The following is a 27,889-nucleotide window of genomic DNA, read 5'->3' as shown; positions in this document are numbered from 1 at the left end:
TGCAAATAGGATCAGAAGTAAATGAGGAGTGTTCAGCAATCAGCAAAATATGCTGTTGTATCACCAACTTGTTCACAGACCAATCCAGTACGAAACCAATACGTTTACGATGTCATCAGAACTAAAACCAATAGTCATTCTGGAAATTTTTTAAGCAGCAAACAAAATGACTGCACTAATGGAATACAAACAAATCAGGCAAGCGTAGTCCTTACAATTTACAGCAGGTGAATTAATTGTTACACTTTTGGTTGTTCGTTTAGCCTACTTGCTGCCCTTTGAGGTCAATTTATGTGATTATTTATCACAGCAGCGCACAAAGAAAAGTGACCCTACTGATGTATAAATTGGTTTTCAGTTCCACACAGTTTCCAATCCCGTAGGCTAGTTATTAGGGTGTTTCATTTTTTCACCACTTTTGAAATTCAAAATGCCTGGGGTCCCATCTGGTGGTATTTGGAGTAAAAAGTTTACACCCCAATTTTTTTTCAATTATGACGTCATGTTGAGGTGGTCCACAAGGTTTGAAATTTTTGGGCCTTAAAATCTCGAAATTTGGCCGTATCTCCAGAACCACTCATCATAGATCGACAAAATTAATGTTAAAATGCGCAGAAGGGTCGGTTTCCTATAACTGATGTAGAGAATATTAAGGTCTATCTGCTTCAGAAAAAAAAGTTATTTCAAAAAATCTGATTTTCGGTCTATTTTCTCCTGATGAACAGAGATCAGGTGATCAAAATAAAAAGTTTTTCTGTATTTTTTCACTCTTGGAAGCTGCTATTGCGTAAGAATAGTCCTTGTTCGTTTTGCAAGAGATGAAACGGTAATAAATGAAGGTATTACCAGTGGTGCCACGGCTTGTGTTTTAGCACAAGATCTTGTGTTTTTACTTTTGATCTTGTGTTCTTGTGCTTTCCGATCGATTTTCGGCTAAATCTTGTGTTTTTTGATCAAAGTCAAATTAATCGTTGCTACCATGGTTTGAGTTTGGAAGAGAATCAAGGACTGGCCCTAAAAGGTTTTGATAATTAGGTTTCTGGTACCGTACTTAGGCATATTGACCAATTTTACTCATTGAGTTATCAAGCATGACAAGATTAGCTAAAAACTTGATCTGAAGAGAGTAGGCTACGGTATGTGCTCGTCATCAGACTTAGAGGTTGTGTTGCTCGATACCAGATAACAAGAGCAGCGAAAAGAGTACATCAGCATCAAATAATGACAATCATTCAGCAAATCCCAAAACAAAAAAGTGGTAAAACAGCCTTTTAATTGTCAATGGTTGAATGATCCTGATTTTAAAAGATCGATATAAGAAGACAAAACTGATCGATATGTTAGTTTTTTGTGAGATTTGTGATACTAAATTAAAGACCACGAATCGAAAGAGAACAGTGATTAGTAAGCATGTATCTTCTCTAAACTGTTGATTTCAGAGTCGTGTTATTCTTCAAATTGGCACAAAATGAGTCGCAAAGGTTCAATTTTGCAATCTTGTGCTTTTGTATCCAAATCTTGTGCTTTTTTTTCTAAAATCTTGTGCTTTTTTCGAATTTGCTGTGGCAGCATTGGGTATTAGTATTAGGCTATAATGTAACCGTTGAGGAAGAGGTATGCTGCTCACATGCTTTAGATTTTTATCTATCTGTGTCATTATGGCATTAGGGTCAAGTATTAGTAAGTCGATGCAAAATTTCAAGGAATTGGAGAAATGTGCTTCACCTTAATTCAGACATAGTCGATCACTATTTTTACTTGAGGAAGAAAGTACTAGCCGAAACTAATCCCAAGTTTTTGTAGAAAATACCCCATTCGAAAGATGAACTGCTGAAAGATGCAGTTGGCATACGGAACAGAGCTGGTCTTCAAGTGCTTAGCAAACAGAAAATTCAAGCGAAGTTAAAAGACGTGATAGAGAAGTACAATACAGCAAGAAAGAAGGTAATGAAACGCAGAGGTAATGAGGTTAATCAAGAATGGTAACAGAACTTGTTAGATATTATGTGCATGCAAGTGTTCGATCTCCGAAAATCGGTTGTTATTCAAAAGAAACTCTCTTGCAGCTGTAAACTCAAAAACCGAGTCCAGGAGAAAGAAATCGCTTTCTTGAAAGATCAGCAAAAAGATTGAAAAATGTTTATCGGTGGCATAGATGTCAACCGTGTAGAAAAGGCTTTGGAACGAAAAAATCATAAAAGGAGGTGGGAAACGAGCAGTGAAGTTAAACAAACGAGCACTTCCGGCAATACAATCTGCTAAAGCAGGGGTCACCAACTGGCGGCCCGCCACGCTGTATCGCTGCGGCCCACGAAAGGTATCAGCGTACAAGTATAACCAAAAATACTTTTCTTGAGGAGTTAAAGAGCACGAAGGCAAAAAATACTTTCCTGGAAGCATATTTTCGTTTTGCATACGATTCCACCGACCGACCAATCTGATTATAGTTCTCGGTGGGGTTTGCTTAAAGTTATTCCAATGCGATGTCCAGCCACACTGATCCAGTGGTTGATTAAAACGTCTGTTTTCGAATTTCGAATTTGTCTGTGAGCATAGGGTTGCTTATTTTAAGTTTGCAAATGTCATGTAAACACTAGTGCGCGTTTCACCGTTATTGTGTTTCACGAGCAATGTTCTTTTTATGCAAGTTTTTGTTGGCAAAATAGGTCGGTGTGCCAACTCAATTTATAATAAATTGGCAAAATATTATATATAAATTTAAAGACTTTTTCTGATTGTATTATTAAAATATTTAGCTTAGTAGGCCTACTGCAAAATGTTTTTTTTTAAAGAAATATGGAACGCTTTACGATTTTGCGTGTCATCCTTGCGCAAGGGCCGTGCTAATTTTCTCTGCATCGTTCCAATTTTAGTATATGTTCTGCCGAAGCAAGTCCTGCAAAATGTTGTTAATCAACAATTCTTGCCATGCTGATAAGCACCGCAAGTGACAGTTGTCTAATAGTCAAAGACGGTTTTGTAGACTCTCACAAAAAGGATGAAAAACCAACTCATTGCTTTTTTAGAGGGAAGACTGTTCATGAATTACGATAGAATTACGATTTTTCGGTGATTTCCACAAGCGTTTGTTTCATGGTGCCTGGTTTCTTTTTCCCTGTTATTGGAGCCTATTTTTCGCTGATATGTTTGCAGGTCACTATTGTATGCAGCCTGACAGTGGCGCCGCCAGACCTTCAACATTGGGGGGGCAAAATATTGACAGTGCAAGACAGTAGCATAGTCAAAAATTTTGAAAGGGGGGGTGTTGACAGCCGGCGGGCGAAGCCCGATGGCGTGTTCGCCGAAAGCGACACTTAGCGGCGGGGGGTCTGGGGGGCCTCCCCCAGAAAATTTTGAAAAATTACTTTCAGTTTGGTGCATTCTGAAAGCATTTTCAACAAAATTGTGGGTATGAATATTTCTGTAAAATGGTGCTGTCCGGTGGCATAAGAAAAAGGATAAGATCATGTTTTCTTCGCCATTTTTCGACAATAAAGCTAAGTCTCTATGTTTTCTTGTTGCTAATTCCAGACTGAGATATTTGAATGTTTGGTACTGGCAAAACTCGCTCTTTTAAATGCAGTTTCGATTAAAATTAGGCAAACTTTGTTTTAGAGACATAGGTTGATTGCTTTTTTTGCGAGATTATTACAGTTTTATTATTTACGGTATCAATTTTCTCCTTGGTTGATTCAAAAAACGATCTTATTCTGGTAAGTCACTAACTTTTATGCTCTGAGTCTGAAGTCAACCCAAAGTTTAGAAAATGTAACGTCATAGAGGTCATATGTCTTAATGAGTGTCAAACAAAAAGCTTTGAGACAATGAAGTTACTTTAGGCTATTTCTGATACATTCAAGTTTTGTATAACGAATAGCTGTTTAGATGTTAATCTAGATCGAACAAGCGATCTCAGCAGTTGCAGATGGCTTGCATCCTTGCACAGTTTGACAAGAAACTACATCATAGGCTATAACTTTTCTTGTAAACAATGTATTAACATCCGTAAGTTCAATTTGAAAGGTTGAAACCCCCGAACCCCCTCCCTTGGCTACGCCACTGGTGCAAGACATGCAAGACAAAAAATTTCCCGCGGCTTACAATCACGATAATGAGAACCTTATATTTTACTGATCTCCGGAGCTGACTTAAACCTTAAAAGTCATGTCGACATATTCTTGATGCCTCCCTTATCGAAAATCGTTCTTTGTAATACCGCTTTGAAGGAGGATTACGACTATGAACAAAAGAATAAATTTTAAACTTCATTTTGAATTGAAAAGACATGACGTAATGTCTTCCAACCTTAGTTATATATTTTTTCATTACGTAACGTCTTGTAGGAATAAATTGAAAATCAGTATGATCACTCAAAATGAAAGCAATGGGACTACGAATCCTCACTAAACCAATCAGTCAATGGTCTTGTTGCACTGAAGATGACAACCTTATATTTCACTGATCCCCGGAGCTGACGGAAACCAGGCATAGATCTGTTGACTCAATGCAAACCCTTTGAAGGTTGGGGGGGGGGCTATCAATTCAACTTTTTTGTATCAACAGTTGTATCTCTAAAACCACTGAGGCTGCGACTACGAGATTTACCGACTTTTCCTAACTTTTATTCACCTGTATTGAGCTGAAATTTTGAGCGAATGAAGGTTATAAATTGAAAGATATAAGGCATTTCTCGGCACATCCTCTGAAATATTTCATATTCTATTGTGAAACATTTTCCCACCAGCTGGATGAAAGCAGCCTAATTAATTTGGCCCGTGTCTCGTTAATCCTAACTGTTTCACAGCGTGAAGGGCATTGGCTGTATGTAAAATAATGTAAAAAAAATTAATCACAACATTAGGGGAGAGTGGGGAGGTTTGAGCCACTGGGAGGTTTGAACCATGGCTGTTATTGCGGATACCATAAAAGTAGAAATGACGTAACTATGTCTGTAGACAGAGGAAGTAAAGTGATTCCAAAGCATGTCTACGTTAGAGCGATAGCAGCAGCGATTTTAGCGCAAGCAGGTTAGAACTTGTTTTCCTTGCAAAAAGTAAATTTTAGGAATTTCAGTTTGTAGCTGCATGCCATCTTCGCTGTTTTACTTAGGCAATAGTTAATACTACCATGAGTAGTCCTATCTAAAAGGTGTTTAATGATGCTGGCAAATGCTCTGTAAGTGAAAGATTTAATAGCTGATTAGACAAGTTTCTTAAAATGGTGGCAACAGGGAGGTTTGAACCAGTTGATTCGGGAGGTTTGAACCGGTGGCTCAAACCTCCCAGAAGAAAATAAGTTTTAGTAGCTTCTTCTGAAATAGTTTGCGGTCTGTAGTAGTCAATGTATTGTAAGTCTAGTGCTTTAGTATGCATTTGGCTACTTATAAATAGGCTATACAGTCTATGTTAACTGTAGTAATATTGCGAATTGCTTACACAGGGTATTCCTATTGGCCACAGTAAATTACAAGCATTAGTTGAATTTAAGTTTTTATTTCCATCACTATGCCTCGCAAACATGTTAGAACTACAAGCCACGCATCAGCCACTCGTGAGGAGATGTTGCTTGCTTTGGAGGAAATAAAGAATGGAATGTCGATCAGAGAAGTTGCCAAAAGAAGACATATTAACAGGACCACTTTAGGTCGCTATTACAAAGAGTGCAATCGTCCTGGATCTGATAATGGTAGACTCTCAGAAAACATTGGCTATAATAGAACGAAGGTAAAAAGTCTGGTGTTTCCTTGGGAGTTGGAAAGTCTGCTCGCACAGCACATAAAAGACCTGGACGATAGATTTCACGGACTCACACGCACCAAATGCCGTGAGTTGGCTTTCAGTTTGGCTGACAAGAACAACATTCAGATGCCAAGTAACTGGGTGGTTTCTAAGATGGCAGGTTTGTTTTATTTTAAGCCTATGTTGTTTAAAAATTGAATGAGACTGTTCACCAGGCATTTAATTCAATAACATGATACGCTCTTCTGGTGTAAAATAAGCAAAACTATCACAAGGTGTTTTTAGTGATAATCTGCATTTATTTTCCGACGTTTCGTTAATCAGACACGATTAACTTGTTTATTAATTCTGTGTGGAAAATTGTGTACGGTAGCACATTGTAGATCACATTGGTTTGTTTTTTCGACATTACTCAACACACACCACCTCTCAATTCTTTCCCATAAACTTTTGCAGGAATTGACTGGTTTGAAGGTTTCAAGGAGAGACACCATCTGACATGTCGTAAACCAGAAGCGACGTCTTTAGGAAGAGCGACAGCTTTCAACAAAACAACTGTTGGGGAGTTTTTCGACAACCTTGGAAGAGTTATGGACAGGTCTCGTAACAATAGCCTAACATTGCTTTGTACTTAGCAATTCTTATGATCTGAAAAAGGCTTCATTGTATCGTTTTGTGTTTTAGGTACAACTTTGCTGCAAGTAGAATATACAACCTTGATGAAACAGGTGTCACAACCGTGCAAAGACCAAATCATATCGTGACAACGAAAGGAAAAAAACAAGTTGGTTCTGTGACATCTGCAGAGAGAGGAGAACTTGTAACAGTTGTATGTGCTGTCAGTGCTTCAGGTGTTGCCATTCCCCCCATGTTTATCTTTCCAAGAGTAAGATATAAGGAGGAATTTGTTAGACATGGACCAGCAGAATCCATTGGAGAAGGTACCAAATCTGGGTGGATTAACGAAGAAAAATTTTTGGTCTACTTGAAACATTTTGTGAAGCATAGTGGTTGTTCCCCCTCTCAACCTGTCCTCTTAATTCTCGACAACCATGAGTCTCACGTTTCTTGGGAGGCTGTGGAGTTTGCTGATAAAAGTGGCATTGAATTGCTGACTTTGCCTCCTCACACTTCTCACAAACTTCAACCGCTTGATAAATCAGTGTTTGGGCCATTTAAAGGCTATTACAACCAGGCTGTAGATGGATGGATGCGAACCTACAACAACAAAACTTTTCGGATTTATGACATTCCACAATGCGTTAAGGAGGCTTTTTTAAACGCTATGACGCCAAGGAACATCACTTCTGGCTTTGCCTCTACAGGAATATATCCTTTTAACCCTATATGGACAGATTTATCGTTTAGTGAAAAAAAAAATTTTTTTTCTATTTTTTGAAAATATTTTAGTCCAGTCAAAACATGTTGTATTTTAAAATTTTTTTTTTTCGAGTACTTTAAATTTTTTTCAAACGTAGCAAATCTGTTACGTCAGGCACATTCGCACTACCTACAGAATTTTAAAACGTAGCAGATCTGTAACGTCAGGCGCTCTAGCAACAAAAGCACACAATAAACAGTAACAAGCAACTAGTTTATTTTCACTCAAACAGCACAAAATTGTTCATTTTTTGTGGAATTCCAAAACAGTGTTTCGTTTTGTCTATGCAAAAGTGTTCTTCCCACTTCTAACAAAAGTATAGGCAGCTTGTCCAGCCAGACATTTTGCATAACCCCTTTCTTTGTAAATATATATGCAAACTTCTTAGCTGTTTTTCCGAGACGTTTGGAAGGGTCTAACTGGACCAAATACAAATAGGACTGCTCCACAATAGCTTCATCATATAACACTTTGAAGTAATTGGCTGGTGATGAAATGTGGGTCAGCTTGTTCACGCACAGTGGTCATCGAAGGGATGTTTCTCATGGAAGGACTTTTTCTTACACAGCTCCAAATTGAACAGGGTGGTTTGGTTGTTCTTGTTGGTGGATTGATGGATTCCATTATGCCTTCATCTAAAAATAGCAAGTTGTAAAAGAGTAAGGAAAAATACTACAAAGCTGCAGTATAAAAGTAAATGACAAAAATCACTATTATTTTCCATTTATGAATTTGACATACATATGCAATTATGCATTGTACAAACATTACCTATTGTGGGACTGAGAAATAAGTGAGACATTCTCAAACAAATACAAAACTCAATGTGACTCAAGAGAGCATGATGGAGAGTCCTTTTTACCATCAGAGTATATATCGAACACATCAGTTTGATAGTAGAGAGGTATGGTTTATATTTTTAGTTGTCGTCGCCGTGTGGGCCTCTGGTTATCATTATAACATGGAATGGATTTTTTTGCAGTACATGTAAGTTTCCTTTTGTGACAAAGTCCACTAAAGCCGAGTTAATGCTTGGTTGTATGGAAGGCCAGCCATTATACGTGTTCACTGATAGTGTTTATTTGCATAAAACTTACCTGAATCACTAAAGCTGTTATCTGGCACATCAACAAAGGTAGAAGGGTCCACTACTGGAACATTCTTAGTGTCAGACTCTAAAATATCAAAACATTCATCCTTTTTTTTCCACCAACTGGTCTTGTATACCGATTTTTTCCATAAAATGATCATGCATTCATTTTGCACCTATGAAAATAAAACTTTATTGATTACAAATCTAACAAAACAAAAGTTTTGAGGTCAAAAAAACAGTTGCATGATGGACGAAGTCAACAGATTTGTTACGTTTGAACTTAGGATGACTGTAGCATATATAAACATCATTTATGAAATATTTTGTTATCAACTACTCCAACAGTCTTATTTTCAAATAAAACAAAAAATCCAACGCACCTGGGTGTTCTGAAAATCCAAAACTTTACGAGAGAACATCTAGGCTAAGCTGCTGTTGCTATGAACCTCACTCACAGAACTTTGTGTTCGAAAAAATCAGTGAAGCGAGACCGCAGTGTTTCCAAAATGAAATAGCACTATAGTCAGATGCCATAGAATCAAATTCTTCAAAATTAAAATTTATGAATGCTTTTACAGTAAAATAAATTGCGATAATTTGAAACGTAACAGATCTGTCACAAATGTCCATATAGGGTTAACAAAAGTATATTCACAGACACAGATTTTGCCCCATCACTTCTGAGTGATAGACCAAATCCCCAAACAAGTACCTCCCATCAACCTGAAGTGAATGAAGCTAATGTTATGGCCGCAGTTCCCAACACTATTGCTAACCGATCAACTGATAATGCTTATTTCTTTGAAGGTGCGACACATTTACCCGTATCTTCATTGCAAGATCTCGAGGAATATCACGCCTCAGAAAGCTTCATACCACCCAACGAAGTTATTCCATTACCATCAAGCAAAACCCCAAGAGTTCAACGCAAAAGGAAACGAGTAAAAAGTCGGGTTCTCACAGAGACTCCAGAAAAACAGGCAATAAAAATTCAGCACGAAGAAAGACGTGCAAAGCAGGAAAAATTGCTCAGAAGAAAACAAAAAATTATTAGACCAAAGCCAAAGAAACCCCCCACAAAACGTGTGCTAGCTCTTAATGAAAGCTCAAGTTCTGATGAGGATGATGCAGTTCCTTTGGACGATATGTCAGACACAGCATCAGAGAGTGGAAGTAGTGTAAATGAAGAGCAAAATCCCAAAGAACTTGCTGTAGGAGATTTTGTTGTTGTTAAATTTAATACCAAAGAGAACACACGTCATTACATTGGCAAGATAGATGACGTGGGCACAATCGACGAGGAGCCTGAAGCTCGCTTCTTGCAAAAGGTTCCATCTACAAATAAGAGTGGAAAGCCATCATTTACATTCAAAGAAAATGATGAAGGGTCTTTTCCACGAAGCGACATAGTAAAAGTTTTACCCAATCCACAAAAAGCGGGAGGAACTGCAAGAAGGGAGAGCCATTTTATATTCAATTGTTGCCTGAAAGAGTTCAATTTGGAATGATAACATATTGATGTTGACAATGCATAATTACTCTTACGAGACAGTTGATTGACAGTTACTGGTCGTTGTTTGTGTTGCATGTTTTTTATTATTTTTGTACTTATACCGCTGTAAATGTTTGAGACATCTTTTTCATTGATTATTTGTGAAACAATGTGTATTTATCCAACTTTGAAAAGGTGGGTTAAATTACCCCAGTGTGGTTCAAATCACCCTTTTGAGTGGTTCAAATCACCCCAACCCAAGGGTGATTTGAACCACTTGAGAACTTTCTGAAAATACTTTATATTTTTCGTTGTAATAAATTTCATTTGCAAATTCACTTTGGGCTTGCTCAAGTACATCCTAGACTTGGATGTCATGCAAAAAAATTGCTGAAAAATTGAATCCTGAAGCAGACATTAGGAATATTGAGAAAAGTGGTTCAAACCACCCCACCCTCCCCCTACTATGCACGTTTTTCATTAGCCTACTCTACCAAAAAATAATGTGTAAACTCACGCTACAAATTACACTCATAAGTGACCTCAACGTTTCAACGTATATGAGCAGTTCTAAAATTCACATAGTTTTAATTTTCGGATATGCTCAGCGTGAATAATTTTACAAAGTGAATCCCAAATTTTGAAACCATGCCAAAATAACAGAGATATCACTACTAAAGCATAAGAAGAATTGACAGCCCCCCCTCCAAACTGAGCAAGACTCCAGGAGCCCAATCTTCTAAGGGTTAAAAGTCATGTCGACTTATTCTTGATGCCCCCCTTATCGAAAATTGTTTTTTGTAGTACCGTTTCGAAGGTGGATTACGACTATGAACAAAAGAATAAATTTTAAACTTCATATTTGTATTGAAAATACATGACGTAATGTCTTCCAACCTTATCACATTTTTTTCATTACGTAATATTTACCACCACCAAACCACTTTTGACGATCGAATTTGTTAATTTATTATTCGGTAAAATGTTCAGATGATGTCACGTCATTACGCTGATTTGAGATATAATTTCATTCATGACGTCGTATGGATGAAAAACTTTTACAAGTTTTATACTCTGCTGAGATTAAAGAAGTAACATAAATTATAAATATTGGAGAAATTGAGTCTCTTTTACAACTTTCGAACAACGCAAAACTGCTGAAACAAAACGTTTTGTTTAAGTGAAAGAATCACTGCAAGCAACCAATGCCAAAATGCGCGCGGAAGAAGTCATGGGAGTGTGAGGTATCAAATTTTTAACAGGTTGTTATTTTTCTACATCAATGTGACGTTAGTTAAAACTTTAAAAAGTCTATATCTTTGCTTCTGTAGAAAATCTTTTAATCTACTGTACAATTTAGTCATCAAGGTTTTCCATACTTTTTTTAAAGAGAGAGCTTTTACCCCCTCCCCCCCCTCTTGCAACTTGAGTTGACTTACTTGAGGTTGGGATCCAAATATTAAAAAAAAAATATTAATATGTATTAATAAAATAAAAAAATTAAAAAGATGATGCCCAAAACATTGGGGGGCAGCTGCCCCGCCTGCCCCCCCCTGCCGGCGCCACTGCAGCCTGATGAAACCGCGGCTCGTCTTTCTATAAGTGCGCACAGGGATTCATAGAGTGCGCAAAACAAGTGGCCTCGTTTATTAGGCATTGTTAGAAATTCAAAAGTGTTGTAAAAGGAGCTTGGCCTGCCAGCAGCGTCGTTCGATTAATTTTGTTCCTGCGGTATTCTAACATATTAAATATGAGCAACATGTAGGCCTAACGCTGAATACTGGGTACGAAATGCGTTCTTTTCTAGCATAAGAGTCAACCTACCTAACATTTTATTAGTGCGGCCCGCCACAGCTCTCCTTAGTGCCAAAGTGGCCCGCACGCAAAAAAGGTCGGTGACCCCTGTGCTAAAGCATCGGCACTACTATGTTCGAAACAGAGAAAAAAGAAATGAAGCAGTTAGATATCTACACCGTAGCGAAAGCGACTCTGATGGGGAAATGAATTGGAAAGATGATAAGGAATACGAGCCTCTGAAACCAGCTGTTGGGGGAAAAATGTACAAGAAAGTAGCCTACATTCTTTTTCAATAAATGATAGAAGTTGTGTACTTGCTGATCGTAGAATGACTTCGGTACGCCAGCAGTCAGATCTTATGAGGTCGGTTCTTGGAAAAGATCAAATAGCTGCATCACCTTCGACAGTATACCGCCAATGACAAAAAAGAAGAGAAAAGTCTCTGATGGAAAGTGAGAACCTTCTCAACTCATCTTCTGTCATGCAGTTATGTTATGATGGGCGCCGTTGTCGATAAAATAGATCGATACGTTTTCTTGGGTTAACTTGTTGATGATCATGGCATGAAGCACGAAAGTGTGCTTGCTGTTAAATCTTTTCCCAAAAGTGCGTCGGTCATTGCAGCACTGATTTTTGACACCATCATCCAGGAGGCTTGCAGAGTTCATCTATCTCAAGTATATTCAGTCATGGCTGATACAACTGCTCTCCACACAGGAAAAAAGTCCGGAGTCAATACTCGACTGGTTAATTATTTTAATGATGAAGTTGGTCATGATATTCATAACCTTGAATGCATGTTCCACATAAACGAAATTTATCTTCCCCATGTCATTTCTTTTGTGGACGGCGCCAAGAAAGGTCCTGGAGGAATGCAAGATGGGTCGTTGCTTAACCAGATAGCAAGACTAGACAAGCCCAGTGCTGGAACCTTAACACCAACTGACCAGTTGAACGTTCCTTCAATTATTACCGTTTCATCTCTTGCAAAACGAACAAGGACTATTATTACGCAAAGCAGCTTCCAAGAGTGAAAAAATACAGAGAAACTTTTTATCTTGATCACCTGATCTCTGTTCATCAGGAGAAAATAGACCGAAAATCAGATTTTTTGAAATAACTTTTTTTCTGAAGCAGATAGACCTTAATATTCTCTACATCAGTTATAGGAAACCGACCCTTCTGCGCATTTTGACACTAATTTTATCGATCTGTGATAAGTGGTTCTGGAGATACGGCCAAATTTCGAGATTTTGAGGCCCAAAAATTTCAAACCTCGTGGACCACCTCAATATGACGTCATAATTGAAAAAAATTGGGGTGTAAACTTTTTACCCCAAATACCACCAGATGGGACCCCAGGCATTTTGAATTTCAAAAATGGTGAAAAAATGAAACACCCTAGGCTACTAGTTATAGATATCCCTGATGTAGGCCTAATAAAAATCAGAAAGCAAAACTGCTTTGAATTTTTTTTTGTTTTTTGCTGCAGTGCAACCAGACTTTCCAATCGGCTACTAACATTGGAGTAGACTTCTTAGCTGAAAAAAAATACTCAGACGACGACCGGGCCATATAAAGTCTACGCTTCACAAAATATGGAAGAGTGTGGGCTAATTGTTGCATGCCACAAACTTATCAAGTAAAATAAAAGTCTGCTTATTTTATCAAACATCAAGCTCAGGATTGGTAATAAGTCTAATTCCACATTTTAGGAGATCGAATTTACACCACCTCGACAAAAAGGCTTTTTATTGCATAATAGTTTCGACATAATCATTATCTCATCACAAAAACACAACGTAGACTGTTTTACATGACAACTGATGCTAGCAGTAAAATTTCAGTTTGACTTGAAAGACGTCGCTTTCTTCAAAAGTTGTGTCGAAATTTCAACGCCACAAAATAGCGCTGCGCTTTGTGGAAATCCCCGCAGTGAATTTATAGTTATTCCCCTAAAAAGTCCGCGGTACCCCTGCTCCTGGTAGATACAACGTGCACAATGCACTAGTCCATTGTACTTTCGATTGGTATTGCCAACATCAGCTTGAATTCTAAAAAGGAATAAAATCTTTCCAATTAAAATTATCCCTTTTAACAGACACTTTTAGTCAAATTACGCTGATTTACCTAAATCTATTTTAGCTTCACAGCGCAAAGAGCAAGATAATTATTTTAAAAAAAAAAAGAAGCTAATTTGATAAAAAATAAAAAAGAGGAACCTCGGCTTATCACATAGAATTGGAAAATTCAAGCCTATTATTGAGCTTTCGCCACACAAGTGTGGCTTCTTCAGTATAAATTCTTATTCAAATAAAAACTAAGCTAGTAGTTTGCATAAAAGTTCTATAGATTACAGAGTGGTAGAACGTGAATGGGGCCATAAGCTATATTTTCTGTGCAACGCCATGTAGCCTATTCAATACAGTAGCACGGTGTTTTAGTAGTAAAAAATTGCCAAAAGCTTCTCTGAGCATGACATAGCCAGGTTTTGTTCAATTTCCAAACACAAAAGTTTAGATAACCTACTTGAAGTTTTTCCTCTTACGTAGGGCCGTAGGCTAGGCTGCTATAGCCTACATGCTCACGAGAAAAATTAACACTTTATGATGTCAGCTGTGCTGCTGGAATGTATTTGGAACTGAAGGAAGTTTATTAGGAAACCAAATCTTGACATTAATCAATGCACTTATCTTACAACGTAGATATACGCTGATGCTCGCATTTCTGACATTACCTCACATCATATTTTTTACCTGCTTTTGATGGTATCTAACGGATGAATGATGCCCCAAGATAAAACACCCGATAAGCCACCGGAAACTGCAGCAGCCAAAAGGCCTTTCCATCCAGTTGCAAAGTCGTTTTTTGTAAACCATTCTCTCATCACGCAATATGGAACAAGGTAGACAGCATAGCCAGGAATGTCTCTTATGACCATTACGCTTGCTCCATGATAAAGCCCGCGTACCCCGTTTTTGCGATAAATGTCGGAAAGACAATCAATCGGCCCTTTATAATGACTGATCGGAGTCGCCACAGAAGCCTTTCCTGTCGAAGCGTCCAAGCATTCTGCCAATAGTCAAAAACTTTTGTGATATAAGAAGAAACTTTATAAATCAAACTAAACAACTGAACGTTTTAGCTTTTGTATGAAGCAAAATTGACTAAGCTTACATGCTTAGCAATTCATTAATTCAAGTCACATAAAATTGTTATTTCTTTTATGTGGGCTTTTTTGCATCTTTGAAGTAGGCTATAGGGAATGAGCTTTAAAAGTCATGGAACGTCGTCTTACTGATATTGGAAGCCATTCCTTGGTGATAAGTTGCAATATTCGCGAGCTTTGGAACTGAAGAACTTTTTGGTCCTGTCTGAATTTGTAGCCGAATCTAGACAAATAAGAAAAATAGAGTTGGATAGGCTATGCACTGGAGTTGCATGATAAAATTTCTCATGGTTTGTCGTGGCAACAATCTCATAAATTGATTTTTAGTTGCCATGAAACTGAAAGTCTTGGTAGTCCTATTGGCAAAACAAGCATGCAGATTGCAAGCAGTGACACAGCGATAAAATAAAAATGCACTACAGTAAAAAATTTAGAAACAAAAAATTCAAATAACAAAGTTGTCAAAAAGGCATCACATATATTAAGGTTTTAGCAAGCTTTCAGTTACAACCAGGGCTTTGAAGCCGGAGCCCCGGAGCCGTGCATTTTCAACGGAGCTGAAGCTCTACGTGAAATTCAAGTGGAGCTGGAGCCAGTTGTTTGAAAAATAGCTCCGGCTCCGATGTATTTCATATAATGCCACTACTATTGGCTGAATTTCCATAATTTAACAGCACCCTTCAGAAAATTAAGAAATAATTTGCGTAATCAGACGTCGAATTAACGAATATGTTTTAAAACGCAGTTCCGCATGACATTTTGATTAAAGTACGGTACCTTAAATTTCATAAAGTTGTGCCATTTTTTAGCAACAGTTGACAGAAGACAATTTTAAGCTTTAGAAATTAAACTGATATGTCGTCATTACATTAATGAAAGCACTTTTCGGAGCCTGGAGCCGGAGCAGAGGTATCAATAAGCTCCGGAGCAGGAGCTAATTTATGATAAAAGAGAGCTCCGGAGCTGGAGCAACTTAGCATTTACGCCTGCTCCAAAACCCTGGTTGCAACTGATAAATATTAAGATAATTAATGAAATTAATTATCGTTCAAAAACTCAAAAATATGTTAAATCACATTCACACCAAAATGAATAGGCTGCATAGCCGAGTGGTGAGAGCTCTGGAACGACAATCGAAAGGGCGCCGGTTCGACATCGCTCAAGAGCATGCAGCTGTGTCTTTGGCAGGACACTTAAAGACATGCCTGAAGCTGGACACGAAGGTTGGCTTCGTTGCCTTCCCGTCTACTTAATCTAAATCTTCAACCACCGGGTGTAAGCCCGGGTACAATAACAACCAAAATGAGCCTAGCCGGATTGTTATTGCTACCCTGTCAAACATACAGATTCCTCACTGACGCTATAAAAGATGATTCAACTCTTGATAGAAATACCAAAAACACGCTGCTATATCATCATGCTTCTTATGCTCTTACATGTGCAGGAAATTAATTTAAAAAACAAAGCTTTTTTATCTTGATAATGAGCTGCCATATTGTGTATTTGTTCTGCAATATATAGGATACTTAATATCGTTGCTGCAAACACTTTATTCCTGTATAAAATCTGTAATAGTCCTTGTTTTGATAGTCCGTTACGTAATTTCAATATGTGTGTGTATATTAGTTTGTTTTTGTGATGTTGTTGGGTTCAGTCGTGTTCTCATTGCTTTAAGAATTGGCGCTCCAGTTGTTCCAGGAACGAGGAGGCGACTGATTCTTAACTAATTCATCAACTTGTTTTAAAGTATCCGGTTTGGTGGCCGTGCTTAACTATCTTTATTGATGCATATACCGCCATATTAGATCCTTTCATGCACGTCTTAAACCATTAAGGTTTTGCCACCTTTTCCTTTTGTTGGTTTTGTTACTGTATTTTTTTTCACAATATTATTTCTTTTGCATTTTGACAAAAAAAAATAAATTGAATTTTAGCAAAGTAGGCTATGCCAAATATTCTTAAATGGAGTTCACATTTCCATATTGAAGATAGTCTATCAGAACTTTTATAAACTCAGGCATTTCGGTCGTGGTTCTGTTCAAATACCACTGTCGCCATATTCTTGCTGTTGTAGCCTATACCCAGTAGGCTACATATTATATAACGCCAAGTAGGCCTAAAACGCTTTTCGTCAATGATACCCTCTACCGGAGTCGGAGTCACAGGACATTTGTGGAGCCAATACAACTGAAAGCAACTAAGCCAAAGTAAAAACTTAACGCCTTTATAGACAAGTAATCAATCAAAATTGCAACAATACAAATATTTACAGTACGGTACCTTAATTAAATCGACCGGCGATCCAAGCACAACAGATACTGCTCCACTGCCCATCGCAGCTAGGACTTGATCTAACAGAGCCGGCTTGTGATGTGAGTCATGATATCGCAACTTACATATTTGCTCCTCAAACCACCTGGTAGATCACTAGATCAATTCTAAAGTTATCATGTATAACTCGTAATTAGCCTTTACCACGGTAAGATCGCAGGTAGCCTACTTGACAAGCAACGGTTTAATTATTATTTTTTTATAAGTGAAAACTTTACAAACTTTGTTTCACCAGTTTACTTTCATGTTAAAAAAAACGATGGTTTTACAAACTTACCACCTGTTTTTAAAGATAAACCAGCTATTACCACAAAGTTGTTATTGAACACATATTAAACACATTGTTATTATACCACAAAATTATATTGAACAGGCATTAAAACAATAGGCAATGCAATTTAACCTATTAGCGGAGAATTATTTCGCCAAAGTTGTAATTTTCCAACTGCTAACCTAGCATATCTGTATTGTGTATAAATTTTCATCATTAGAAAAAAACTTGTTAATTGCTGAAGTATTCTTATAACGGAAACTTTTTTGTGACATCTGTACCAGAGTGGTTCATCATCACTATGGCGTGATTATTCGCAAGAATAGTAACGTACGTATTTTTTCTTCATAGTGGGCTACTCCATTCGTTTTTGTCAAAAAATAGATTAGGCTATTGTAAAATAGGCCTATACTACTGTATACTTTCAAGTGACAACTGTTTTCATTTATCACAAACAAAGAATTGCAAAAGAAATTGTAAAATTCTGTGAATAACTTAGCTGCTGAATAAATTATTACGAATTATAGACAGATAAAACAAAGCAACCACACGGCATTTAATATCACATATTAGAGTGAACATAAAACTATAAACTACGAACGTTTTCGGCCATACTCAAGTTAGCCCTTCTCAAGTAACGAAAATAACTGATTTTACAATAACATCTACATTGAAAATAACTGATCTACACAATGAATTGAAAAACGAAATGCACAAGAATGAAAGTGGAAAGCAGAGGAGAAAGGCACATCACATGGCGGTTAATTACGCGAGGCAAAAAAGCGTAGCATACAACAAATTATGAAAAAAATGTTTAGGAGATAGGAAGCACCTGCGGCAAACAACTGTGTTTTGAGGCGAGGATTGCAGGATTTTATGAGCAAAGCCTCGTGGATTTTCGTATGAAAGTTGGTGGAACATTAACGCACAACTCTAAAAGACTCCAAGGATGGTTTGTTGTAATTCTATTTGTATATATTTGAACATATTTGGCAATCGAATATATGGTCTTTAATTGCGGTGGGATGGCGTAACGGCTAAGGCGTTGGCTTTCCAATTATGCAAACCGGTTCGACTCCCGGCTTTCAGCTGGTTGTTGAAAACATCGCTCACCTCTACCGAGGGTGTAATAAATTAGGTGGGCATAACTGCTGCAGGAAAGGCGGCCGACAGAAAGGAACTGCCTACCCTACTCTCCTTAGTGCCAAAGGCTTAGTAGGCCTACAATGGGACCACCTTTACCTTTAATTGCACTTTTTCTGTTCAAATTAGTTAAATCTAAGTGCTCCCTCACTCTCGTGGCCAAATGCCGCGTGGACATACCAATGTATGTACAGTTCGCGTCATGCGAACAAGTGAATTTGAACACAAGCAGGAGGGAGTCCGAGATTAAAGCTGAAAATAATAACCAACTTGAAATGTTTTATACAACGGAATAATATGAACATTAAACTTCATTTTAATCAAACTTGACATATTTGACATAAACTTGACAAAACGTTTCGATCCTTTACCAATAAAGGGAACTGTTAGAAAGTTTTTTAATTCGCGTTCGTCCGGCTGAGAGTGCGTACAACGTGAATCCAAAAACCCTCTGAGCAGTGAGCACCCTATTAAAAAACCATGTGGGGTAGTTGTTTGCAATAAAATAAAAACGTAATCGGTTGAGTTCATTATTAAAACCATCAAAATTAGAGCAAATATTTTGTGCTCGCTTGAGCAGGCACTTAGATTTAACCAATTTGAACAGAAAAAGTGCAATTAAAAACCATATAATCGATTGAAAAACATGTTCAAACAACAAACCATCCTTGGAATTTTTTAGAGTTGTGCGTAAATGTTCCACCGAATTTCATACAAAAATCCACGAGGCTTTGCTCAAAAATCCTGCAATCCTCGCCTCAATACGTAGTTGTTTGCCGCAGGTGCTTCTTATCTCCTAAACATTTTTTCATAATTTGTTGTATGATGCGCTTTTTTGCCTCGCGTAATTAACCGCCATGTGATGTGCCTTTCTCCTCTGTTTTGCACTTTCATTCTTGTGCATTTCGTTTTTTCAATTTATTGTGTAGATCACTTATTAGGCTACTTATTTTCAATGTAGATGTTATTGTAAAATCAGTTATTTTCGTTACTTGAGAAGGGCTGACTTGAGTATGGCAGAAAACGTTCGTAGTTTATAGTTTTATGCTCACTCTAATGTATGATGTTAAATGCCGTGTGGTTGCTTGGTTTTATCTGTCTATGGTTAAAGAAAGTCACCTCTCTACCAAAATTGTATTATTATGAATTAGTTTCTGCAGTTTTGACTAAGTTCTGTGAGTCAAAAGTGTGGCTGCATGCTCAACAAGTGGTTCTAATGAACCACTCAACTTTAAGTATGGAACTATAGCAATGATGAGGATGAGGATTGCTTGGATGATAAATTCAGAGAAATAGTCCCATTGGTGACCATGTTAACAGTTAACCTCCTTTGTTACTTGACCCAATTCTTTTTAGGTAGTCTATTTTTTTTTTATTTCTGTCATTCATTTCTTTTATAATCGACAAGTGCGATCAATCTACTATTCTGCCAACAAATTAAAATCAAAATTTTACAAGTGCTAGAGTGGTATTAAAAATGTTCTATTCCGTTCATATTGTACTCCAATGTATGCATGTCATCTGTGGGAAAATTATCATCAACGTGATATTAATCGCCTGCGTGTTGCCTTCAATAATGCATTTAGAATTATACATAATTTGCCTAAACACTATAGCGTACGTGAACATCAAGTCTTGTGCAACATCATAACATTTGATGCATTACTTCGGAAATATTTTTTTTCTTTTGTTGGAAGATGCGAAGTATCGTCTAACTCTATTGTTGCCTCCCTGATGAGGTCCGATTGCCATCGTATGGTATATCAAATTACCGTCTTCATTATAATAATTCTATGTATGCTGTTATCTAGTTTTGATGGCTGCCATGTCATCTGATTGTTTTTATCGTTCTGAATACTTTCAGTTCTTCTAACTTGTAACACTACAGTACCATTGTCTGTAAACTTGTAACAGTAGATAGCCTATATAGTGAGATTTTGTGCATTTGCAGTTTGTGTATTATTTCGTCGTTTTTCATTGTTATTTCGTTATTTGTGCATTTGCAGTTTGTGTATTATTTCGTTGTTTTTCATTGTTATTTCGTTATTTGTGCATTTGCAGTTTGTGTATTATTTCGTTGTTTTGGATATGGACAGCTTTGTCTGATGCAAATAAATATTATTATATTTACATAACATATGAGTCAATATTCTTTAAAGTCTAATTGGAGAATCGCATTACTTTCATAACATATGAGTCAATGTTCTTTAAAGTCTAATTGGTGAATCTGCAGTCAGGCCCATTGATACCGATTAACTTAAGTATAATGTACCAGACTAAATTGGCAAATTCAAGTTTTTTCCAATTCAAACTTAAAATTAATAAACTTAAATTTGCCAATTTTGTGGTATACACTTTACTTTTTTTGATACTTTTATCACACTACACATCCTTTTTGTTCATTGGTAAAGTCAAAAGAAGATTTCAATGAAAAGTTTACTGGCAAACTTTTATTTTGGTAACTCATCTATGTCTTGATTATTTCAGAACAGATATTTCAGAAAAAAAGTGCAAATTTTGTTTCAGTATTTAAAATTGTTTATGTATTTTTCAAACAAGAAAATAACTCACTGAAAAGATCCAAACACCAGTGAATTGTACATAGAAAACGAAACCAAAGGAAAAAACATGCCCTTGTAAAAGCCTTTTAAACCTTCTCTGGCCCAGGTTTTTGTCAAACAATCCGTTACTCCTTTGTATGCTGGGAAAATTTGTAGGCGTACCTGAATAATGAATATTCACAAGACACCTTTAATAAAGACAACAAACGGTGTCAAGTAACCAGTCTCCCGGCAAAACAAGGTGACAAAGACAATCAAGTCAGGATGTTGCTGCAAAATATTTGCATAGTAAACAACCAGACTGCACATTTTTCATTTGCCATTCTGGACGCATGATAATTAATTATTTTTTTATTACCAACAACGCAACAGCATTAGGCCTACATATCAAAACACAAGTAATAAACAATCTTTTTTATTTTGATTGCGGATACATGAAATTCCGTAGTAATATTTAATGCAGGAATAAAATACAATAAAAAATGTACTACATATTCTACAGTAGTCATAGCATAATATCAAAGACTAGGATTGAATATTTACTTTAATCGTATCCAAAGGATGGGCTATGAGTGTGCTTGCTGCACCTGCAATATAAATCAATTTTATCAATGTATCACATCTCAACCCCAAATTAGATCAACATAAGAAAGCACCCTTTTCCTTTTTGTAATATTCACACTACAACCATGAAAAATCTATTACATCACCAGCCAGATCATGAATCAGTAATTTTACTTCTCCGTGCATTGTGACAACACACATTACTACCGTATAGTGCAGTAGGTGAGTAGGCGATTCATCACAGCAAAGTAGCAAAAAAAAAACTATTGCCTATCCGCTCATTGAGTCAACTGCTCTTGTTTCTGCAATCCGCATGCTGCAAAGTGTCTGGCCAAAACAACGCAACGTGCTCTCGATGGCGAGAGAATTCACAACCGGATGCCTTTTCCGCTAAGTCAGACAATCATCATCAAAACACAGAAAAGCTCTCAATGGCAAATCTTGAAGGTGACTACCAAATGCGTTCAGCCGTTTTCTCTCAATAATGTAAAAAATTAAACAAAAACATATAAAAGGGTAAGATTATGATTGACTTATTGTACATTATTATCGGTCCATCATTAAAAATGTCCATCACATACTACGCTCTTCGTACCAACACGAATATTTGTCATTCGCAAGCCGTTCGTGTTTAAATATGTTGTTCGGAAAGCTTTGTGCGACTATTTTGAAACACAAAGATTTTAATTTTGACAAAATGTTTTCCTAACAGTCCACATATCTTTAAAATAATTCCGCAAATAAAAAAAATGATTCAATCTTTGTTGTCGTCTTCATAAGTTATGTTCATGTATTTGGAGCGCATAAGTTTGCTTACAAATAAAAAACGTCATCAACTGACAAGTAATTATGAAAATACATTTAAAACAATGATTACAATTAGTAATGAAAGCCTACTCAAGAATAATCATGCTTTCTAAACTTTTACTCAAAAGCATTGAATAAATTTGCGGTTGTTTTCAGCCAACCTAATAAACAAGTTATAGCAGCTTAGTCATAAACAGCGAAAGTGTCTCGAAGACTGCTTTCCGAAAGAATAGATGTAGTAGCTTGTACTAGTTAGTCTTGTTGGTCAAAAATATGAGTTTCTGACTTCTACTTATTTTTCGCATTCCTACATCGTAAGATCTGCCACCAAAAAAAAAAACAAGATAAAATGCCATTACAAGTATATTTATGCTAATAAATATTCCTTGCTTGGATACCTTAAAACTGCAATGAAGTTAAGCAAGCATGTTTGGGCCTAGCTTGATTTCACATGTAAAAAATCTTCGCGAAAGTTACGAATGGTCTTGACTAGTAGCGTTGACAGTGGGGTCTTTTTGGACCCGGAATCTTTCCAAGTGGCTGGAAACGTGAGAAACCACCGCGTATTCTTTGGATATCATGCGTTTTTCTTAGAAGTGTCTTCATTTGGGTCCCGGAGATTTCATTGGTTTCGGGCCAAAAATATTTGTGAAAATCGACGAAAAAAGTGCTGTTTCAACGAAGATTTTTAAAAATTATGACCTACAAAAAAGTCTTCGCAAGAACAAAATAGTTTTTGTACGAACACAACGATTTTTTCCGAACAAAACAAAATATTCGTATAAAAAAAAATATCTTAGCACAAATATTCGTAATTTTTTTTCGTAACGAAGACCATAGTATGCCGAATTGCCGAATCACGAATATTCGTGTTCGTACGAAGAGAATAGCATGTAGCCCCTGACCTCCAATCCAACCAGAAATGAACCCATCGATTTGTCCTTCTTTTTCTATTTGTGGCATAACTTGGGTAAGACACAGGTAAAAATATTTCACAAAACTCAATCGATTCACTAATTGCTATTAGTTGTTCATATATAAAGTTGACATGTCATTATGATTTGAAGAAAACGTTTACAACAGAAAATCGTCTTCATCTGGCGTTTAACCTTGTTCATACTTTTCCAACACAAATTCATCAAGTAGGCCTACTAAGCTAGTTTTTCTAACAGTGGTGCTTCCATTCCTAAGAGGAAAAATAAATTGTGCAGAACGACTTGAAAAGTTAAAATCGAAGCAAATGCACTTCTTCAGCTATCTTGTAGGCCTACTGTTATTTACAAATACCGTACGCACTTGCGGATGTCATGCCATTTTTTGAAACTTGCTTTGTGATATAGAAAATGTTTTTAGATTAAGACATAAGGTTTCTAAACAAAAATTTGTTTCATTTTTACTTAAAATTTCTGAGTTTCAATTATGTTTCCACATGTGACAATGACAAACAAGAAGTTTGAAATAAAGAAACCTCCATAAATTTCTTCCTTGGGTGTATAGGCTAAAAGCGGTAAAAACAGACATGATGACAAACAATAAACAAATTTTGAACTGAAAATGGTAGTGAAGGGGATAACTTTACCTTTGATTTCTTGGTAAGGAGTAAATAAGATAAAAAGGCTGAGAACCTATGGATTACATTATTACAAGAATTTCATTTACGAAGGACTGAGAAAGTCTCTTTGGAAGCTTGATCCTAAAGGTTTCCCATACGTGCAGACCTGTTGATCTACTGACGCAAGGTCAGTCACTAAGATTGACACAGTGAAGTTGTTGAGTTCGCTTGCTGTGAAGTTTCCGCAGGTTGTGAAGTGGTGCTGCCTGTAAATTACTTTATTCCACTCACTCGGTAGCCTACCACAGAATGGAAAGCGCTCCTTGAAATGAGCCAGAGCTGTAGTGTACAGTAACAACATCCAAACCCGGGACCTCGTTTTTTTCATGAAAGCTGGATAAATTTGCATATTATTTTTACACTTTAAACACAAAAACGTAAATTTTGAATAAGTTCTTGGCAACATTTCGAAACCCGGAAAGTTTTAAGCCATATCATTTGTGCGTGTTAGCCTACTGCGTAAAGCGTAGCCTACATGTCATGCCTATGCCAACAAATGGTCAATGGTCATATATCTTAAATGCTTTGCCAACATGTTTTAACAAAAAGTATGAATTTGTTATAGCTTGTCATAACGGAATATCTTTTAATAAATTTTCCGAAGTAAAATTAATTCTAATCTGGTTCAGATCTGAGAAATCTAAAAATTGTCGAATTGGGATTTCAAAAAGCAAAGCTCGGTTGGGACCAAGATTCTAAAAATGTTGGATCCGTATAAGTCCGTCAAGAGCACACCCCCAAAATTGAACTAACGTTGCTTGCACTAGGCGTTCTTTTGTTCACAAAATCCAGCGCATATCCTTAAATTTTCACACAAGAAAATGGCGTTTTTTTTGGTGAAATTTGTGTGGATTTTGTTTGGATGGTAATTTTCTACCGAAAAGTATCAATTTTTCTAAATCAAACAAAAATCGTTCTGAACACCAAAATTTTCTCTTTTGATCAGTAAATCGTTAACTGCGACAACAGTAGGCCCAAAGGCTGAATTGGTGAAACTGACTTGATCACAAAGCCAATCAACTGGCTATTTAAGTCTAGCTGTCTAGGTGCAGTATGATCAATCAGAAGAATCCTACTGCAGTCGGTAGCCTATTGATCAAGCGTAGGCAAGTTCAAACATAAACTTTGCATTAATATATTCAAGTAACTGAAACAGGCCAGAAACTAAAACTAAGCAACTGAAACAGGTCAGAGTCAATCATATTTAAACTTTGCATTTTTATCGCGTCTTTTTGTTCTCCTACTACAGCATCCAGTTTTCACCAATGATTTATTATTTCTGTACTGTCAGTCAAATTGGTTGTTCCACTCTTTGACAACCTGCCTAGTTCTTGCCGTTATGCACACAACTTTATCTTGTCTGTCATTGATAATAATAAAAGCTGCAGCTAAATGTCGCTTTACCGTTGCACAAATGTACACCTTGCTCTCATAAAAATTAACTAAACCTAACAATTTTATTTGAGGGGACTCAATCAAATCAGCTTTATCAAGACAGGTGACTTAATTGCATGAGCAAACAATTAAGATTGAAACGTCACATCGTATTGTGTCAAAACAATTTGCATTATTAGATACAAAACAATTTAGGCATTCTCATAGCGTAAGATAGAACAGGCTTTTTTGATGTACATTCGCAAAATGCGTTGGGTTCTTCTATTGAAAACTGGGTGACCGTGGTAGTAAGATGTTGTAGCCAGGGCCGTTGAGACCATAATTTCGGCCCGGTACAAATGAGATCTTCAGGATCCAAAGTAAGATACTTCTAAGAAAATCTCACTGCAGTATATTCAAAGAATACGCGGTGGTTTCTTCCAACTTCTTGGCCCAGGTCCAAAAGTACCTCCTGGATCGTCGTGTCAACGCTACTGGTCTACTGGTTGTGTCAACGCTACTGGTTGTGTAGCCCACTGCAGTTACGACTTACGATGGAGTCTGAGTGGCACTTGCGTACTTGTTTGTCCTAACCTACGACGTCTTAAAAAATAATAAATTGTTTCAACTAAAACTGTTCAAAAAAAGAATTTGCAATTTTATATACTATTTAGTTTAGTTATGAAAAGCATTTTTTTCGACAAAAAAAATCCTTTGAACAGCCTTAAGCAAGAAGGGTTTTATCAGCACTAATTCTTTTAATCGTAATGATATGGCCTACAACTTTTTAGGACTTTCCGCATCGATTTTATTTTATGACCGAAAAAGTTTTGAAATAAATTTTGTTTTTTGCTCAACTCTTTGCAAGATAAAAAAAACTCCAATCAATCAAATAGGCTACACCAAAATGAAAAATTGATGTCTCGAGATTATCAAACAGTCCTATTCATCATTTTTCATTTGATTGTGGGTATGTTTATTTTCGGATTGAGAAAGCCTTTTTGACAGGTTAATCCTAGCAGTTTTGCATAGGCTAGCCTACTTTCGGGAGGTGCTTTGAACCACTGACACAGAGTCGTTTACCTAAATGGGCAAAGTAAACCTCGCTTGTTGTTGAAGTGTTATCTGCGAATTATGCCACTCATTAAGTGCCGCTGAATGGAGAGCTGTCCTTGAAATTCGTTGCTCAATTGCAGAGCCCGTGAATTGAACCTGATCATTACGCTTCTTTATTCATGAAGTCAGGCGTTCAACCAACTGAGCTAACTGGGCCGTATACGTTTAGTAACGAAAGCTATGAAATGCCTTTCGTTCCAATTTAAACTTATTATGAGCTTTTCCTCTTCCCACAAAAAAATCCTTTACAAAGCAAAGTTTCTAGTTATTTACCGAATGTAAATTTGACAAATTCAAATTTTTGCATGTTTTTCAGTTTTGCATCGACAACTTTTTAAGTTTGTCATTTCTGCACCCACGTGACAACTCTGATTTCTCGTCTGGCTTACTTGTAGACGCGTTGAGGCTGGCCAGATCTGAAAGACTTTTAGTGAAAAAAGAAAATTTTGGAGAAGTACAATAATATTTTTGGGGAGAATCTTTTAATTTTGGAACGAATGTGAGTCGTTGACCAACCCACTCCAAAATGTTACTCTTGCACAATGAGCAGTGAAGACTGAAGTTACACGTGAAGGCAGAAGTTCATATTGACGGCGCTGTGTAAGAGCACATTTCTCTAGGCACAACTTGAACACAATCTACAGCTACCTGCCTTCCTTATAGGCAACATGACAACCGACGCAGGTGACGAGAGGAACTGAACTTATTTGAAATCCGGATGCACAAGTCTATGCACACCACAAGACAAAGGAAACGATATGAAGAGAGAAGACCTATGACATTGCTTCTTTATTATTGATCCAATGAGTAGCTCAGGAAACTATGCGTTATATGTAGGCTAGTTTACACAGATTGACCTTTGACCAGAGGCATTATTGATTGCAGGAAAATCAGGTTAACATCCCTGTGCCCAATTCAAGTCAAATCACAAGGTAGGCCCATTTTTGGTTACATGCAATGTAGCAAAAAAAATATACAAAAATGCCGTAAGTTACCCCAGAATAAATAAGATTAAACATATCCAGCTTCATGTCACAACTCAATAGATACGCTTTTGATCAATTAGTCGATTATACGGGTATTTTTCTCCTCAGTCTGAGAAAGTGTTTTTGGAATCTTAGTTTTAGTAAGTTAGTTTCGCACACTTGTAGAGTTTTCGCACAACTTAGAGCCTTAGACCTACACAGACCCAATAATCAAGATTGACGGAATAGAGTTTCTGCTTGTTGTAAAGTGGTGTTGCCTGTAAATTGATCTATTGCATTCACTATAGGTGCCACTGCCACAGAATCGAAAGGTATTCTTGGATTACGTTGGTCAAGTGTTCCTTGATCTGGCCAATTCCTGGTTTATGCTTTAAGTTACTAGCCTATATTGTATGCTATTCCTTGTTAAGCGTAGTTTTATAGGAAAATTTTTAAGGAAGGTGAATGCTTTTAG

The 27,889-nt window shown here is 36.9% G+C and overlaps 3 protein-coding genes and 1 non-coding gene across 5 annotated transcripts; 1 reads left to right on the top strand and 3 right to left on the bottom strand.

Moving 5' to 3' along the window:
* Positions 1 to 2,790: 2,790 nt before the first annotated feature.
* Positions 2,791 to 2,895, bottom strand: LOC145788020 (U6 spliceosomal RNA). Its single transcript, XR_014291481.1, has one exon. It is a non-coding gene; the product is annotated as a U6 spliceosomal RNA (small nuclear RNA).
* A 1,982-nt stretch (positions 2,896 to 4,877) lies between these two features.
* On the top strand, positions 4,878 to 7,137 carry LOC145787950 (uncharacterized). Its single transcript, XM_082599788.1, has 3 exons — positions 4,878 to 5,898; positions 6,195 to 6,336; positions 6,423 to 7,137. The coding sequence occupies exons 1-3, from the start codon at positions 5,505 to 5,507 to the stop codon at positions 7,135 to 7,137; spliced, it is 1,251 nt and encodes a 416-aa protein (XP_082455914.1). The 5' UTR covers positions 4,878 to 5,504.
* A 178-nt stretch (positions 7,138 to 7,315) lies between these two features.
* Positions 7,316 to 8,681, bottom strand: LOC145787079 (uncharacterized). Its single transcript, XM_082598797.1, has 3 exons — positions 8,593 to 8,681; positions 8,217 to 8,385; positions 7,316 to 7,754 (listed from the first exon to the last, which is right to left on the bottom strand). Exons 1-3 carry the CDS (start codon positions 8,629 to 8,631, stop codon positions 7,579 to 7,581), a joined length of 384 nt encoding a protein of 127 aa, XP_082454923.1. The 5' UTR covers positions 8,632 to 8,681; the 3' UTR covers positions 7,316 to 7,578.
* A 4,554-nt stretch (positions 8,682 to 13,235) lies between these two features.
* Positions 13,236 to 23,529, bottom strand: LOC145787631 (solute carrier family 25 member 48-like). 2 transcript variants are annotated; one of them, XM_082599409.1, is made up of 7 exons: positions 23,253 to 23,529; positions 21,520 to 21,563; positions 20,987 to 21,138; positions 16,951 to 17,086; positions 14,800 to 14,893; positions 14,258 to 14,573; positions 13,236 to 13,555 (listed from the first exon to the last, which is right to left on the bottom strand). In XM_082599409.1, exons 1-7 carry the CDS (start codon positions 23,308 to 23,310, stop codon positions 13,345 to 13,347), a joined length of 1,011 nt encoding a protein of 336 aa, XP_082455535.1. In that variant the 5' UTR covers positions 23,311 to 23,529; the 3' UTR covers positions 13,236 to 13,344. The 2 variants fall into 2 exon arrangements, with proteins under 2 accessions (XP_082455535.1, XP_082455536.1); XM_082599410.1 differs by lacking the exon at positions 23,253 to 23,529 and adding an exon at positions 21,745 to 22,105.
* Positions 23,530 to 27,889: the final 4,360 nt, after the last annotated feature.

Source organism: Aplidium turbinatum, chromosome 18 (genome assembly GCF_918807975.1).
Source record: "Aplidium turbinatum chromosome 18, kaAplTurb1.1, whole genome shotgun sequence".
NCBI lineage: Eukaryota > Metazoa > Chordata > Ascidiacea > Aplousobranchia > Polyclinidae > Aplidium > Aplidium turbinatum.
Note: the sequence above shows the minus strand (reverse complement) of the source record. Positions and strands in the feature narration are given on the sequence as shown.